Here is a 17,973-nt window from a genome sequence, read left to right as displayed (position 1 = left end):
CCTATGAGAGGTCTTGGGCTCTGCAGGAGACGCCCCTCTCTCTCTCCTGCTGTGTGTCAGGAGGTCACCGCTTACGTACCTCCTTGAGGAGCGGTTCTGTGTCAGGGTTGGAGGTCTCTGTAGTGGTAGAGGAGCTGTCATCGTCAGCCATCGAGTCTTTCAGCTCATCTTCCTGTGGCTTTCCCTTTCCCTTCTTCTCCTTTTCCTCTTGCTTCTTAGGTGGTTTAACCTTGCGTTGAAGCGATTTTCCTTTCCCTGTGGATGAAAATCAAAGCAAAACAACCTTCATTTTTAAATAGCTTAGAAAACAAAGCCATTACAAATTTTGTTTTGAAGAGGCTAGACTCTTCTGATTAATAACGTTTCTTTCTCTATGTAATTTTGTCTTTAATCGAAGTTTTCCAAATCATGTTTGACTTTGTGATTAGAATATTTTAAAAAATCAGTTTTACTGAGGCATAATTGATGTTTAATAGAATACACCAATTTTAAGTGCACAGTTCAATGAGACTGAACAAACTCAGTAGTTCTGACAAATCTGTATGTCTCTCTGAGAACACTTTTATATTCCCCAGAGGGTGAGGAAGCTTTGAAAATCACAGAAGTATAAAAACCAGAGATCCTCTGAAATCTGTTGGGAGATGGAGCCCGATAGTGACACACATGATGATCTTCCCCTGTGCGTCACTTGAGGGGTTGCTAGGAGCCCTGGCAGTGCAGCCCTGATGGCTGGGCCCAAATCCTGGCTCTCCCCCAATTCACTGTGTGATCTTGGACCCTCCTCTGTAAGATGGGGAAGACAAGGCCTCATGGGGTTGTAGTGAGGAATTACATAAAGCCCTTAGAACAATGGCTGGCACATGAATATCATGTAATGTTATATATGGACAGAGGAAAACAGAGCTGTAGAAAGCCTGTTTTCCAAGATCTGGATGCTACCAAGACATAGGAGAACCAACCCACACCATATTTCCCAGGCAGTATTCTAGGTGCTGGGAATACAGCAGCAAACAACAGCATGATCCTTGCCTTCACAGAGCTTACATCCAAGCAGGACTAGCCAGAGGCAGAGGAGTCTGCCTGAATTACACGTACAAAGCCACCTGAGCAGGTTAAAGCTGGAGAAGCCATGCAGGCCACATTTTAATCCATTCTGTACGTGCCATCATTTCTAAATACATCCTTTTGATATTAATGATTTGATACAACTTAATTTAAACCCTCAAGTTTATGCTTTATGCTAGAGAGTGCCACTATTACTGGGTGCCAGAAACTCAAACCTCGGCATCTGGACCAGGGTTGGTGAACTACAGCCCGTGGGCCAAATCTGGCCTGCAGCCTGTTTTGTATGGCTTCTGAGCTGACAATGACTCTTGCATTTTTAAGTGGTTGAAAAAAGGAAAAGAAAAATATGCAGCCAGGACAGTTTGTGACCCCCAAAGCCCCAAACATTTACTACCTTGCACTTTACGGAAAAAGTTTCCTGAGCCTGATCTAGAAAAAGAATAAGTAAAGCTCTACTTTCCAGGAATGTCACTTCATCATTCACACCAATTCCAGGAGGTGTTAGACTTGAAACCCTAACAGACAGTCAGTCAGTCTCAAAAGTCGAGAGGCCTTCGTTTTGGCAGAAGACCGATGGGCTGACTTTATTATAACAGTCTTGACCTATGATGCGCAGCCAGAACTCCTCCCCACCGCGGCAGGAGAGAAAGAGCATGTCCTGGTCCAGCCCCAAGAGCCCTGGGACTTCTGATTCCGAGGGTTCTACGGCCCCTGCTGAGCGCACCTCAGACTTTCCCACGTGACCGAGATCAGTACCCCAGGCAATGAATTTCTCACCTGCAATTCTACAGTTTTATCCTGCTTAGGTTCACTGGGTGAAAGGCAGTTAATATGTATAAATAATCTATATTTACAATAACGTGAAACCTCCATAATAAATAGGAAAGGGCTGGAAATAATTTTTTCTTTTTTCTAACTGAACTCACATTTTGAAGCCATGGGTGAATAAATAAAGGAGAAAAATATTTTAAAAAATCAATAGTTAAGTTGAAAACTTGGGTTAAAAAGTTATTTTATGAAAGACAGTTTACACTTTTTACCTCCAAATCGTCTTTTATTAACTTATTAATATGCTGTACTTGAATTTTTGTCCCAGCACCTTAACAAATGTGACTCTGAAAAGGTTAACAATAACTCTTCAATTGTCAAGGCCAATGACCTCTATCAGTCCTCATTCTGCATGACCTTCTCTGTGCTATGGGACGGGACACTGCAGAAAGGACTCCTCCTCACCCCTGCTGGACCCCAGCTCTATCGTCTTCTTCTGGTACTTCCATTCTTCTGACAACTTTCTGGCTAGCTTCATCTTTGTTGGTGTTCCCTACAGATCTGTCCTTGGAACATCTCCTTCCCCTTTATATTACTCCTGGGGGCTCGCTTTAGTGAACTGAACATAAGCAATTCAAATCTGAAATGTCCAAAACTGAGTTAAATATCCTAAAAACATCTTCCAGGTTCTTAGTCTATAATAATAACAACAGATACACTTTAGAATAACCTAGGAAGCATTAAAAAAATACTGCTGCCTGGGCCCCACCTAAAAGATTCTAATTAAATGATTCTGGATGGACCCAAGGGATTCTACTCTGTGTCTAGGCTGAGAATCCCTTGTGTATGGTATCAGCATCAATCCAATCACCCCTGCTAGGAATTACTTTGGTGGTATGTTTGATTTCTTCCGCTGCTTTGATTCCCAAGTTCAAATGTTGATGGGAGGGGACTGACAGCCTGAGTGACTGGACTGATGATGAACCGTGTCTACCTGCAGGCAGTCCCTGTCTCCACAGGGAGTGCGGCCTCTGTCTCCCTCTTGCTACTTGGTGGGGTGAGGCAGTAGTTGATTCTCAGGGCCAGCTTGTTCCCAAAGGTCTCTTCTCTTCCTCAGGAGCTGGTTTACAGTAAAAAGATTGGACTTTAGCGAAAGGAGAGACCCTCTAAAATCTTTTGTTAGGTCAGTGATTCTCAAAGTGTTTTTCCTGAACTCAAAGAGTCAGTATCATCTGGAAATGCAAATTCTATGGTTCCGTTCCAGATCTACAAAACTGGGAACTCTGGAGGTGGGCAAAGCTCTCCAGGTGAATGTAATGTATGGTCAATTTGAGAATCATTGGCTTAGGGTGTAAATTCTATCCAGGTTTATCAGAGACCTGTGTTGGGCACTAGAGGTGCATGACCTCCTGGTAATAATGCAGTGCCTCATTTCCTATTTCTCATGACCACTGCATGGATGTATCACCTGGGAATCTCAGGAGGAAAGGTACCTGCTGTTCAGAGCAGAACTTGTGGAATTTGGGGTCACCTGGAAGAAATTATATAAACAATGCAATTTCACCATCAATCCTTCAGTTGAATGGATTCTACCTCTACAATCTTTAATTCCTCTCCTACCTCGTCCCCACTGCCACCTCCATAGCTCAGGACTTCTCATCTGCTGCCTGGCCTGCTGCATGACCCAGGTTTCCTGTTGAGCCTCTCTTCCTGTTCTGCTCAACATTTTTAAAGCTCAACAACCTTACTTATCCCGTCTTTTGTCTTCTATAGGAGAAGTTCACACTCTAGACCCATCCATCTTCCCAGCGTCTGCTCCGGCCTCACCCCTAGCTCTTCCTTATGCCCTACCCTGGACCCACCATGGCACACTCAGTTTCTTGGGCCCAAACTACTGGTCAAAACTGCCATGCTCTTGCCAGTACACAAAAGAGAAGGTGGGGGATTGGGGCGGAGGAGTCAAGAATTCAGAGGGATTCCTTTTCTCCACATCCGTGCCGACATCTTTTGTCTTTTAAAAAAATTTTAATTTAATCTTATTTTTAATTAACAAATAATAAATGTATACATTATATATTTATGGGGTACAATGTGATGTTTTGACATATAAGGGTACTTGAAAAGTTCATGGAAAGATTCCTATTATCTTTTAATTCTTTTTTCCACGAACTTTCTGAAGTGCTCTTGTACGTTTACACACTGTCTTCTGTCTTTTTCATAACAGCCAGTTAAACAGGTGTGAGGTGACACAGAAGCAGAAAGCAGAATGGTGGTTACCAGAGGCCGAAGGTGGGAAATGGGGAGATGTTGTTCAAAGGGTACAAAGTTTCAGTTAAACAGGAAGAATAAGTTTGAGGTCTGCTGCACAATAGACCATAGTTATTAATAATGTACTGCTAAAGGGTAGATTTTAAATGCTCTCACCACAAAAGAATAAGTATGTGAAGTGATGAATGTGTTAATTAGCTAGATTTAATCATTCCATGACGTAAATACATACCAAAATATCAACTGTATCACCCCATAAATATATCCAATTATTATTCATCAAATAAAAAAATTCAGAGGAAGACTGCCCTTTCAAGGATGAATTAATTAATCCGATGCACAGTGGAGGAGACAGGATGTCTCCTAGCCTTATGGGAATCACAATTTAATTGGCGCATAATCAATACTATAAATTAACCCATCCAAATAAAGATGGAACAGGTTGAAGGGAGAAGCAGCTTAGAAAAACTCAGAGTGTGTTTCCTCTGAAGTGACCAAAGGAAATATACTGAACGTGAACACAGAACAAGTGCTGGTAGGGTAGCCAGGTTCATCAGACTCATACCACTGGATCAACTGCCCCTGAGCCAGTCAGTGGCCTTTGTCTACCTGCTCCCACCATCACCAAGCAGACTCCTGACTGGGGGAGGCTGGGTTACCTACTGTGGTAATGTAACCCCTCAGGTCTGACTGTCCCTGGACATGAAGCTCTTCTGCAACACTGCCCCCGAGGTCTTTCCAGGTTCCCGGCATTTACTCCTCATGCAGTTTAAGCACCTTAAGGTCAGAGACCAGGCCTTACCTATCTCTCCACCCTCAGTGCCTTGCACAGAGCTTAGCATGCGGCAAGCACTCAGCAATATCTGCTGGGCTGCACAAGTTGGTTTTGTGCCTTCTGAACAGTGAAATACACCAACAGTGTGACCTGCTCTGAGACGTGCTATCCACATCCATATGTTTGTCCTGTATCAATTATTTTCAAGGCACTTACCCATCAATAAGTAGATTATAATAGCTTTCAATGGAAGGCTCTTCTAGGATTAGGGGTGAGGGCCAATGAGTGTGTTTTCTGTGAGACTACTACCAATCTGTGGCTCTATGGTACCAATCTCTACCAATGACTTTCTAATTCCATTTCATTCTCTACACTTAGCAGAGCCCAAGGTTTTCCCTAATTGGGAAACATAAATCCTATAATCATGGAGACTTATACTTTTGGGAAGATAAAGTAGATGTACTTTTCCCTATTATTCCTGCTAATCACAACAAAAACCCTGGACAGTGTATAAAAAACAAGTATAAGATGACTCTGAAAGGTAAAGAGGTGACAGACTGGGGAGGGACAATGGGACCTGAGGAAAGAAGACATGGTGGCTAGTCACCTGAGTTTTCTTTTTGCCACACATATCCACCCAAGAACACCAATAGGCACGGACAAAAAAGCTCCAACAAAAGCCAGCTCTCTCTAGCCAAAGGGGCAGGAAAGGGGCAGTCCAGCAGGACAAAATTGCTCTACTCTAGCAAAATGCCACAGTAAAAACTGGGTCCCATCTCCACCCATGCCAGCAAAGGCCGAAAGGGAAGCCTAGACTACTACCCTTGCAAGGCTGTAACAAGACAGCCCAATATGCCTGACATGATGGTGTCAGAGAGGGCTACATAGAGAGCTGGGTCTCTCATCTCACCCCCAGGCACTATGGAGTCAACCCTCCCCTAGGGGATGGTATCAGAGGAGGCCTGTAGAGAGCCAGGACTTTTACCATTGTCTAGCAGTGTCAGGAGAGACAACATGGGAAGCCAGAGCTCTGAGCCTCACTCAGCAGTAACGTGGATTTTCTCCACCCTCAGGTGTCAACAGAGGACAAGTAGGAAATCTGGACATCTAACTCCACATGGCGATAATAAGTTAGCCCACCTCCCTTCCCCTGCTGAAGCAAAGTCAGAAAGCCAGCTAAAACAGAAGGTTTAAGTAAGACGCGGAGTCTCAGAACATTAATACCCAAAGGGTCCAGGTTTCAAGTTAGAGTCAATTTTCATACCAAGAACCAGGTAGCTCTCAAATTAAATAAAAAACTTAACAAATCAATCAACAGATACCAATGCTAAGATGACAGAGATGTTGGAATTATCTGACAAAGATATTAAAGCAGCTATCATAAAAATGTTTCAATGAGCTATTACGAACATGCATGAAACAAATGAAAAACCTTAAAGCCTCAGCAAAGAAAAAGAAGATATAAAAAAGAACAAAGTAGAAATATTAGAACTGGAAAATATAATAACTGAAATAAAAAGCTCAGTGCATGGGTTCAAGAGCAGAGTGGAAGAGACAGAAAATAATCAGTAAACTTAAATATTGAAAAACAGAAATTATGAGAGAAAACAGACTGAAAAAAAATGAACAGAGCCTCAGGGACCTGTGTGATTATAATAGATCTAACATTTGTGTTATAAAAGTCTCAGAAGGAAAGGAGGAAGAGGGAGGGAGTGAAAAAGGACTCAAAGAAAAAATGGCTGAAAAGGTCCCAAATTTTATGACAAAAAACCACAGATTAAAAAAAAAAAAAAAAAGAGCAACCTCAAACAGGATAAACACAAAAGAATACACATTAAGACACATCATAACTAAACTTGTGAAAACTGCAGACAAAGAAAAAAACCTTGAAATCGGCCAGAGAAAAATGACACCTTACCTAGAGGGGAAAACAATCAGAATGACAGCATTCTCATCAGAAACCACGGAGGGTAGAAGAAAGCATTTTTCAAGTACTCAAAGAAGATAATTGTCATCCCAGAATCCTTGCCCACATGAAAATATTCTTCAGGAATATTCTGACATTTTTCAGATGAAAGAAAATGAAGAGAATTTGTATCCAATAGACCTACCTTAAAAGAATGGCTAAAGGAAGTTCTCAAAACAGAAGAGAAACAACGAGAAGACACCTTGGAGCATTAGGAAAAAAAGGCGACAGTAAGCAAAAATATGGGTAAATATTACAGACTTTCCTTCATGTCTTGAATTTTCTAAATTATGTTTGATGATTGAAGCAAAAATTCTAACATCTGATTTGCTTCTAAATGTATGAAGAGAAAATATTTAACACAATTATGTTATAAATGGTGGAGGGCAAAGGAACATAAAGGGAGATAAAGTTCCTACTTTACTTGAACGAGTAAAATGATGTGGGAAGACTGTGATAAGTTGTGTAAATACAACGTAATACCTAGAGCAACCATGAAAAAAGCTATACAAAGAGATACACTAAAAAATGCTATAGATAGATCAAAACAGAATTCTAAAAAAATATATATTTTATATTTTCCTTGGCACAAGAAGGCAAGAAAAAGAAAACAGACAAAACAAAAAAACCAGAAAACAAAAAAATAAAATGGCACACTTGAGTCTTAACATACTAACAATAATTACTTTAAAAGTAAATTAAGTGCAAAATTAAAAAGACAGAGATTGGCAGACTGAATTAAAAATCATGACCTAATTATATGCTGTCTATAAGAAACTCACTTTAAATGTAACTATATAGATAGGCTGAAAGTAGAATGGAGAAAATAAATCATGAAAACATTAATTAAAGGAAAGCAAAATGGCTATATTAATATTAGGTAAGGTATATTTCAAAGTAAAGAAAATTACTAGGAATAAAGAAAGACATTATATATATATAGATATAAAATGATAAAAAAAATGATATATATAATGATAAAACGGTCTATCCACCAAGAAGATAGAGCAATCTTAAATGTATGTCTATTAAACAACAGAACTGCAAATTATGTGAAGCAGAAACAGATCTGAAAGAGAAATCCACAATTAAAGTTGGAGATGTCAACATCCCTCTCTTAACAACAGATAGAACTAGACAGAAAATCAGAAAAAATATGGAAGAACTCAACAATATCATCAACCAACAGGATCAAATGGCTATGTATAAACTATTCTACACAAAACAGGAAAATACACATTCTTTTCAAGTGCCTATGAATCATATGCCAAGATACACCATATCCTGGTCCATAAAACATACCTCAACAAATTTAAAAGAACCGAAATAATTCAGAGTGTGTTCTCCATCCATAATGAATTCAAACCAGAAAGCAAAAACAGAAAGACAGGAAAATCTCTAAATACTTGGAAACTAAGCAACACACTTCTAAGTAATCCATGGGTCATAGAAAGTCTTGAAAGAAAACAAACAAACAAACATGAAACTAAATGAAAATGAAAGTTTCATATATTAAAGTTTGTGGGACACAGATAAAGCAGGGCTGGGAAGGAAATTCATAGCACGAAGCATACATTAAAAAGGGGAAAAGGTCTTATATCAACAATCTAAGCTGCCACCTCAAAATCCTAAAGAAAGAGCCGATTAACCTAAAGCAAGCAGGAGGAAGGTAACAAGAAAGATAACATCAAAAAACAATGCAATTGAAACAGATAGGCAATGGAGAAAAATCGATGAAACACAGAGGTGTTTCTTTGAATACATCAATAAAATTGACAAACCTCTGGCAAGACTGACAAAGACAAAAAAGAAAGACATAAATCACCAATAACAGAAACGTAACAGGGGATATCACTACAGACCCTGCCGACATTAAGGGAATACTATAAACAACTCTACATACATAAATTTGATTCCTTAGCTGAAATGGACCACTTGCTTGAAAAACACTACCTACCACAACTCACCCAATGTGAAACAGATAATTTGAAAACCTCTATACTCATTAAGGAAATTGAGTTTATAATCAACACCTCCCTCCAGAGTGAACTATGACTTAAGTCCCATACTTCAAACAAGAATTAACTCAAAATAGATCAGAGACTTTAAGAGGATGAAAAGATACTCTACAGACTGGGAGAAAATATTTGCAAACCACATATCTGAGAAAGGACTAGTATCTAAAATAAGTAAACAACTCTCAAAACTCAACAGTAAAAAAAGCCTGAAACAATCCAATTAGAAACTGGGCAAAAGACATGAAGAATATTTCACCGAAGAAGATATACAGATGGCAAATAAGCACATGAAAATATGTTCAACATCATTAGCTATTAGGGAAATGCAAATTAAAACCATGATATCACTACGCACCTATCAGAATGGCTACAACAGAAAGAATAATGATGCCAGCAAACGCTGGTGAGGATTCGGAGAGCTGGATCACTCCTCCACTGCTGGTGGGAATGTAATATATAGTACAGCCACTCTGGAAAACATTTTGGCAGTTTCTTAAAAAACCAAACATGCAACTATCATATGACCCAGCACATTCACTCCTGGGCCTTTATCCCAGAGAAATGAAGTCTTATGTTCATACAGAAACCCTGTACATGAATATTTATAGCATCTTTATACATAATAATTCCAAACTGGAAACAATCTGAATGTCCTTGAACGGGCAAATGATTAAAAAAACTGTGGTACATCTACTACTCTGCAATAAAAAGGAACGAAGTGGTGAATCTCCAGAGAATTATATTGAGTGAATAAAGCCAATTCCAAAAGGTACATACTGTATAATCCTATTATGTAACATTCTTGAAATGATAAAATTAAACAAATAGAGAAGAGATTAATGGTTGTCAAGGAGTTAAGGAGTGGGCTGGGGAAGGAAGGAAGTGGGTGTGGTTAGAAAAGGGCTAATGAGGGATCTCTGGTAAGGGAAACATTCTGTGTCTTGACTGTATCAATATCACGATCCCGGTTGTGATACTGTACTATAGTTTTGCAACATGTTACCATTGGGGGAAATTAGGTAAAAGATACACAGGATATTTACAACTGCATGTGAATCTACAATTAAAAAAAATAAGTGTGTGTGTGTCACTTAAATTTAAAAGCGTAAGTCCCCAAGAGCTAACATGCAAACAAGTCATGGCCCATGGGTAGTGATCCTTGTCAAGTATGTTAATTCTTCACCATGCATCAAGTGTTGTTCACTCTCTTTTTAAAACACAAAACACACACTCTTTCTCATGCAAATAATAGGTCCATTTGGCCCAAAAGCCACCCTTCCCAAAATTCCAACTTTCTTTTCAACATATCAAGGACTGGGATCTCTCAACCTAATATCTTGCCCAAGAAAAATGGAAGGTTTACAAACGTCTACATTACAACAGACCACTGCTATATACTATTCCACTCATTGAGAAAACGGAAGGAACACAGTGCATGGAACTAGACAACGATCTTCTGTTAAATCCTTACATTACTGATACACACTCTAGACATAATCATTTTAAATGACATGCTGCATTGAGTTAACGTATAGTACAAATCTCCTGTTCTAAACATTTAGGCAGTTTCCATTTTTCACTATTTTAAAACACAGGATATGAAAGATTATTTCCTGATATTAAATTTCCAGACATGTGCTTACTAGTTCAAAGGATGTGTGCACACTATTTTACTTTTTTGGCTTTTGACATGCTTCAAAAAATTGCTGCTTCCAATAATTTATGAAGATACAAACTTCTTTTTAACATAACTATCTTTGAAAATTATTTTCTATATACAGATGGTCCCCAACTTATGATCTTTTGACTTTACAATGGGTTTATCAGGGTATTAAATGCATTTTCAACGTATGGTATTTTTGATTTGTGATGGGCTTATGAGGATGTAATCCCCATCATAAGTCAAGGGGCATCTATATAATATACAGATCCTAGGTTATTGATATTTTTAGAAATATACAATTTGCATGCCTCAATTAAATAAATTGAGAATAGTCATTTGACAGATGAAACTCTCATCACCAACAATGAATAAGTCTATCTACCATAGCAAATGAAAAGATAAGCCTGCTAAAGACACTACTAGTATAATGAGCTAAAGTAGACTTTGACATGTGGTTGGCCAGTGCTCTCGTGTGACAAGCTCTCTTCTCCTTGTCTTCATGTCCTAACTCTAGGGTGTCCCCACTCTGTCTCTTTCCCACTGCAGAAGGCTGGTCATTTTCATCCTCATGGCTATGGAGTGCCTCCTTAAGCCCTATTCATCTATCTCACGCTCCCTCCTGCCATCTGGCATCCCCAAACATACACGTTCTGATAGGAAGTTTCCGATCTGGAAGAGAAGCAAGAGGCCACACTTGGGCTCTTGGCATAAGCTTCTTTCTATTATGGGTAGGAATGTGTGGATGGATAGGTTATGGGGTGCCAGCAGGTGATTAAGTGGCACTTTATTGCCCATGTAGCTTCTGTGGCAGGAAACCAGAGAGAGAAAAGGTGTGCGTGGGAGAAAGCAGGTACCACAACCCACTTCACACTGCTAACATCCGACAAACACCAGTCAAGTTTCAAACAATCCCACCCAACTTGCAGAAAGGATACTTTCGGTAGCTACTTTATCGTGGCAAGATAATAGGTTGCAGCTCTCCTCAAAATCAGATATCCAGTTGGTGGATTTATGCCTGCTCTGAAAAATGGTTGGAATAAAATTGTTTGTTCTTTGCTTTATAGCCTAAGTATATTTTTCATAATAATTGAATCCAAAACTCTTTATTGACAAAAACATTTGTCCCTACCTGCAGGAAACTTTGGGGCGAACCTCAGTGTGCACAAGAACGACTTAGGCTGCTTCATATTTGTGACAGAGGGCCATCCACTACTTACGGGTCTAGCATCTTAAACAGAGACTTGTCTCTACCGACCTTGTCATATAATTCAACTATGAACTGACTGGCTATACCTACCCACAGTCACCACAGATGCTGTGTGTGCAGGTGAGGCCAACTGTACCCCTAAGCAGTGTGATGCAGATGAGGAGTTATTTAACGTTACCACTTCAGGTTTTGTATGAAGCATCCATGTGAAGAACATTCCTATGTTCTCCTCAACAGAGACACAATGCCATTACATTATTCAGTGTCCTCAGATCCAAACAGGAATTTAATGCCACTAGCAAAGTCTGATTTTTTCAGATGAACTCCTACGCTGTTGGGGGCCTGAAGCCCCACACCCCTTCTTGTGAGACCGCTCCTACGTGACAATCTGCTCAGATGGCCGTGCTTTACATGATAACTGCCTCGAAATCTGCTTATGCCAGAAACTGATTGCTCCTGGCTATGCAAGTTAATTTGCAAGTGACCTTTTATCCTTCTCTAGAAACAGTTTAACCATAAACATTCTGGGTGGTAACCTTTACTTTGAATGTCCTGTCTTTGTCTCTCCTCAAGATATTATCATATCTTTACATTCCAGACCCTTTGCAGCATGCCTGCTTTTTCCTATATAAGATGTAACCTAAGAACCAATCAATGAGACTTGATCAGAATACTGTCTTGTCTCAATTTCTCGTGTCTCTTGTCCCATCCAATTCCCACTCCCCCCTCCAGGGTCCTCGTTGAATATCCTGCGGGTCGGGACATTTTTGGCGCCCAACGTGAGGCCTGGATATGGGGGACACCGTGAGGAAGACGGCGCATCGGAGGGTCGACCACTGAAAATGAAAGAGTAAAACCTTCGTCCGCCGTGGAAACCTGCCGCGTCAGGATAAGGTGAGTAAGCGTGCCCGATAATGGGACAAGAATTAAGAATTAAGAATCAAGAATTAAGAATTAAGTTGTCATGACGTGTACATAAGACAGTTACAAAAAGCTTTAAAGACACGAGGAGTAAAGGTTAAAACGGGACACTACGCCTTCTTTTCCTACATGAGAACTATGTAACAACATTCTCCTTTAGCCTCAGCTGCCAGGAAATTTGCAGCTCAATGTAACACTTAATGGTAACAACTAACTTTATTCTAGGTTTCTACTGAGATAGTGCCATAATTTAAAAAACAGATAAAACACCAGAAAACATTTTTTGACTTTTATTGTTCTATCTGTGCTCTAATAATTTAAACTACCTCTAATCCGTTTTAAAAGTAGGCAAAGTATGAATTATAAATATACAAAGTATGTCCTATTCGTTTTCTTTTTCTTTGTCTTCATTAAGTAGCATATAAGTGAATTTGTAATCACCAGTCTGAGCTAGTTGCTTTGTTTTATTCTTTCCCACTTTAAATCATTTCATTTAATTTCCACCCAAAATAATTACTTAAGGGAAATTTCAATTACTAGCAAATGGTTTCTCTGAGCAAGTGTAGGCCCTGGCCACTGTGGACCTAAGTCGGGCCACACAATGTCCATTACGACACCTGACAGGGACGTCTCTGAGCAATCTCCAGAGAATCACCATCTGTGGCAGGAATTTGTTCCTCCTCCTCCTCATCTTTTGGATGTGTAAAGTCTACACGAGGCTAATAAATAATATAGACCAACACACAATTTACTTGGGTCAGTACTGATCAAATAAATTTATTTCCTTCTATTTGTTCTGAAATGATACCTTTATATGAATATGATAAACTAAAATATACCCCAAAATGTATAAGAAAACTCTTCAGGAGCTCTTTAAGCTAAAGTAAACACTGTTTTTAAATTTTGTAGCTATTATGTTATTTTGTCTCATTAAGCTCTGTGCTTAGATAGCCAAGATACTTGCACAGCCCAATAGAAGTTAGAAAAGAATTCCTATTAAATAAAAAAATTTTACTTCTATCCCAGGGAAGGAATTAAGCAGGAATTGTAAGAAGACCCATATTCTATTTTCTTCCAGTCTTTCTAGTTTTTCTCATATCATTAGAAGATTGTATATACCATTCTTGGCACTAAGTAGAACTGACAAGGTACACAATACTCAGAAAAAAAGGCTGCACAAGCAAAACTTTCCAGAATTCCAGAGCATCCAGAGTTCAATTATTTAGGTTTTTCATAAGATTATTACTTTCAATTAGATTGTGGATTTATTCTAGAAATAAAAGGAGCACAAACTCTCTTTCAATGCAACTTCCTGCCTCCCCAAATAACCACTGGATGGGACTAGTACCTGCCTCCCAAGGACACCCACCGATTACATTCCACTAGTGGGAGGGCTTAGAATGTCTTAACACAGGGTATTTACATCACCTGGGGACCTTGCTAACAACAGATTCTGATGAGAGTTTGGGTTGGGGTCCAAGAGTCTACATTTCTAATAAGTTCCCAGGTGATGTTACCATTACTGGCCCCTGGACCACAACATAGGGTAGCAAGGCCTTAAAAGACTTACCCACACCCTCTCTTCCAGGGATGCCTCCTCTAGGTGGGTTCACTACTGTACATCCTGTTGCCACATGGCAAGCAGACCTCGGAGGGCCTGCTTCCCCACAGCCAACACTAGCCCTTCCCTTTGCTCACTCTTGTCCAGCTTCTCTGCCTACTGTGGGCAAATCAGGTTAGATTTACTCCAAGGACTGGTTATCTTTGCCTGTGGAACTTATACTGGAGTAGTAGAGGACAGAGGGGGAAGGCTAACAAGCAAGCCTCAGGCTTCACACCAGTGCTTGGCAGAGCAGATGCCCTGGTTTTGGGGGAAGGGAGTTTGGGGTGGCTCTGATCTGTCTGTTCCCTTGGCAGGCAGGCGGAAAGGCAGGGGGGATGACTGATCAGATCTGTGTACCCAGGACCCTCTACTTTAGGACAGCTTCGTTCATACTACTTTCCTATACACTCTGCCTGGCCTCGACATTGTCCCCAGTCTTCATGAGGAGCCTAACACCAGACTCATGGACTTCCTCTCATCCTCGACCTATCGCCATCTGGGCACAGGCCTCACACCAAAAAACTCTCAAAGCGCCCCCCCCCCCACTCATTTACAAAAAAAACTTAAATATGACTAAACTTTTCATATTAAACTATTCTGAACTGATGTGAGACTATTTTTATAGTCTTATGTACCGTATCGTGTCTGCAAGGCACACCTTTCCAAAATTCTGAATTCCCAAACACAGGGGGCATCTGGAATGCTGTGTAAGGGACTGCACCTCGTCTCTAGCTCTGCGGCCTCACCTCTGCCAAAGAGCTTTCCTTCTGTTACACTTCGGCATCCTGTTTCCTAAGAACTTGCTACTGCCCAGAACTGCTTTTTCCCTGAAACCTTAAACTCTCATGCCTCATTTTCAGATCCTGGTCGCCTCTCGTTCCTTGCTCCCACCACCCCTGCAATTCGACTTGTTGGGTTTCCCATCCCCTGACTTGTGCACGTTCTCCCTGTCTGTGAGGTTCCTGATGGCAAAAGGCCTTCCCCATCCTGCCAATTCCATAAGGTCCCGCAAATCCAGCACTTTCCCACCAACACCCCCGTGACATTCTGCCGTCCCTGTCCTGCAGAACACTGACACCGTCTTAATCCAACTACCCAGTTGCCACTCTTCCCCCTTGGGCTGCAGAGTACAGCAGAGAAAAACGACACAAATGTGAGGTAGTGACACTTAGCTGGGCAAGTGTTGCCTGAGGGTCATCTCTGCAAATCCAAGTCTCATGTTCCACCAACCCCCAGGCTACAGAATTTTCAGCTATTTGGAATCTATTTCAAACCGGTTTCTGTTTCTACCTTACCACTTCTCCCTTTGGCCTCAGCAGATGACTGTTATTTCAGCGCAAGTAAAATCTCCGCTGAAGCCATGTGCCACCTCTTCATCTCCACCGACTCACCCGCATCCACACACCTGTGAAAAAGAGCTCTTTCTTACACAACCTACTCAAATGGGTCTGTTCCCACTCCACCTCTGTGGGCACTTGGCTTCACCAATGATCTCACTTATTTCTCTCTTTCTTTTTTTTTTTAGGAGGCAGCAGCATAGTGTAGGGGTTAGAATCACACAGACTTGATGCTTGGCTCCCAGATCTGTCCAACATAACCTTTCTACAGCTGGGATTCCTCACTGGAAAAACACGTTTTACCACAATGCCAATCACCAGGGTGCAGTAGACATTGCTGTTGGGTCTGGAAAGTAGTAGCTGTGGCTCAACACCATCTCTTACAGCTCTACTGGCTTTTTTCATGGCACGTAGATAACCTTCAAGCATCAGGTTCACATTTATTATTCTTTTTTTTTTCATTAAAAATACTACCACAAAATATATACATACTTTTTTCTTGTTAAAAATTAAAGAACACGGAGAATACAGGTTAAAGAGTAAACACCCCCAACACACATACTATTTAGTGGCCATCATTAATACTCTGATGTGAGAGGATTCAAGAGAGGATTCATCTTCATGTATGGACCTATAAAACAGTTCGATTTAAAAACCATTTGGAGAGATTCCAAGATGGCGACGGGTCTGGAGCGGCCGTGCCAGGAGATAGCGCGATCCTGAGAAGTGTGCGCTGTGATACCAGAGTACTAATTGCATTTCCAAGAGCAACAAAAAACGAATAATTCTTTCAACAACGATCCTACAACGACAAATAAGCAACAACAGGTTCGAGGTTTTAGGACGACACAAAAGAAGACTCCTGAGAGCGCCCAAGCCCTGCTGCGGATACGAGCGAGCGGCCCGAGACAACAAAGGCCAAGTAAGCCAGCAGAGATGGCACAGAAACGGAGTGGAACGTGCCGGACCGGACCAACTCTGCGAGCTCTGTGAGTCACCCCCAGCCCAGCCGCACTTGCGGGGCGAAGACCGACTGCTCCCCGCCTGCCTGGCTCCCGCCTACCAAAGGCGGATGTACGGTACAGCAGGTACACAATACTCAGAAAAAAAGGCTGCACAAGCAAAACTTTCCAGAATTCCAGAGCATCCAGAGTTCAATTATTTAGGTTTTTCATAAGATTATTACTTTCAATTAGATTGTGGATTTATTCTAGAAATAAAAGGAGCACAAACTCTCTTTCAATGCAACTTCCTGCCTCCCCAAATAACCACTGGATGGGACTAGTACCTGCCTCCCAAGGACACCCACCGATTACATTCCACTAGTGGGAGGGCTTAGAATGTCTTAACACAGGGTATTTACATCACCTGGGGACCTTGCTAACAACAGATTCTGATGAGAGTTTGGGTTGGGGTCCAAGAGTCTACATTTCTAATAAGTTCCCAGGTGATGTTACCATTACTGGCCCCTGGACCACAACATAGGGTAGCAAGGCCTTAAAAGACTTACCCACACCCTCTCTTCCAGGGATGCCTCCTCTAGGTGGGTTCACTACTGTACATCCTGTTGCCACATGGCAAGCAGACCTCGGAGGGCCTGCTTCCCCACAGCCAACACTAGCCCTTCCCTTTGCTCACTCTTGTCCAGCTTCTCTGCCTACTGTGGGCAAATCAGGTTAGATTTACTCCAAGGACTGGTTATCTTTGCCTGTGGAACTTATACTGGAGTAGTAGAGGACAGAGGGGGAAGGCTAACAAGCAAGCCTCAGGCTTCACACCAGTGCTTGGCAGAGCAGATGCCCTGGTTTTGGGGGAAGGGAGTTTGGGGTGGCTCTGATCTGTCTGTTCCCTTGGCAGGCAGGCGGAAAGGCAGGGGGGATGACTGATCAGATCTGTGTACCCAGGACCCTCTACTTTAGGACAGCTTCGTTCATACTACTTTCCTATACACTCTGCCTGGCCTCGACATTGTCCCCAGTCTTCATGAGGAGCCTAACACCAGACTCATGGACTTCCTCTCATCCTCGACCTATCGCCATCTGGGCACAGGCCTCACACCAAAAAACTCTCAAAGCGCCCCCCCCCCCACTCATTTACAAAAAAAACTTAAATATGACTAAACTTTTCATATTAAACTATTCTGAACTGATGTGAGACTATTTTTATAGTCTTATGTACCGTATCGTGTCTGCAAGGCACACCTTTCCAAAATTCTGAATTCCCAAACACAGGGGGCATCTGGAATGCTGTGTAAGGGACTGCACCTCGTCTCTAGCTCTGCGGCCTCACCTCTGCCAAAGAGCTTTCCTTCTGTTACACTTCGGCATCCTGTTTCCTAAGAACTTGCTACTGCCCAGAACTGCTTTTTCCCTGAAACCTTAA

General features: G+C 41.3%; 1 protein-coding gene across 1 annotated transcript in view; it reads right to left on the bottom strand.

The window, feature by feature from the left end:
- The window catches only part of TMEM131 (transmembrane protein 131), a gene marked incomplete at its 5' end in the record, with an annotated part of 147,794 nt that overhangs the window by 18,784 nt on the left and 111,037 nt on the right, over positions 1-17,973 (bottom strand). Inside the window, one exon of the mRNA XM_008586239.1 lies at positions 80-255. Within this exon, the coding sequence (XP_008584461.1) occupies positions 80-255 (176 nt within the window). The remainder of the gene's footprint in view (positions 1-79; positions 256-17,973) is intronic.

This window comes from Galeopterus variegatus, unplaced genomic scaffold, assembly GCF_000696425.1.
Source record: "Galeopterus variegatus unplaced genomic scaffold, G_variegatus-3.0.2 Scaffold3896, whole genome shotgun sequence".
Taxonomy (NCBI): Eukaryota; Metazoa; Chordata; class Mammalia; order Dermoptera; family Cynocephalidae; genus Galeopterus; species Galeopterus variegatus.
Note: the sequence above shows the minus strand (reverse complement) of the source record. Positions and strands in the feature narration are given on the sequence as shown.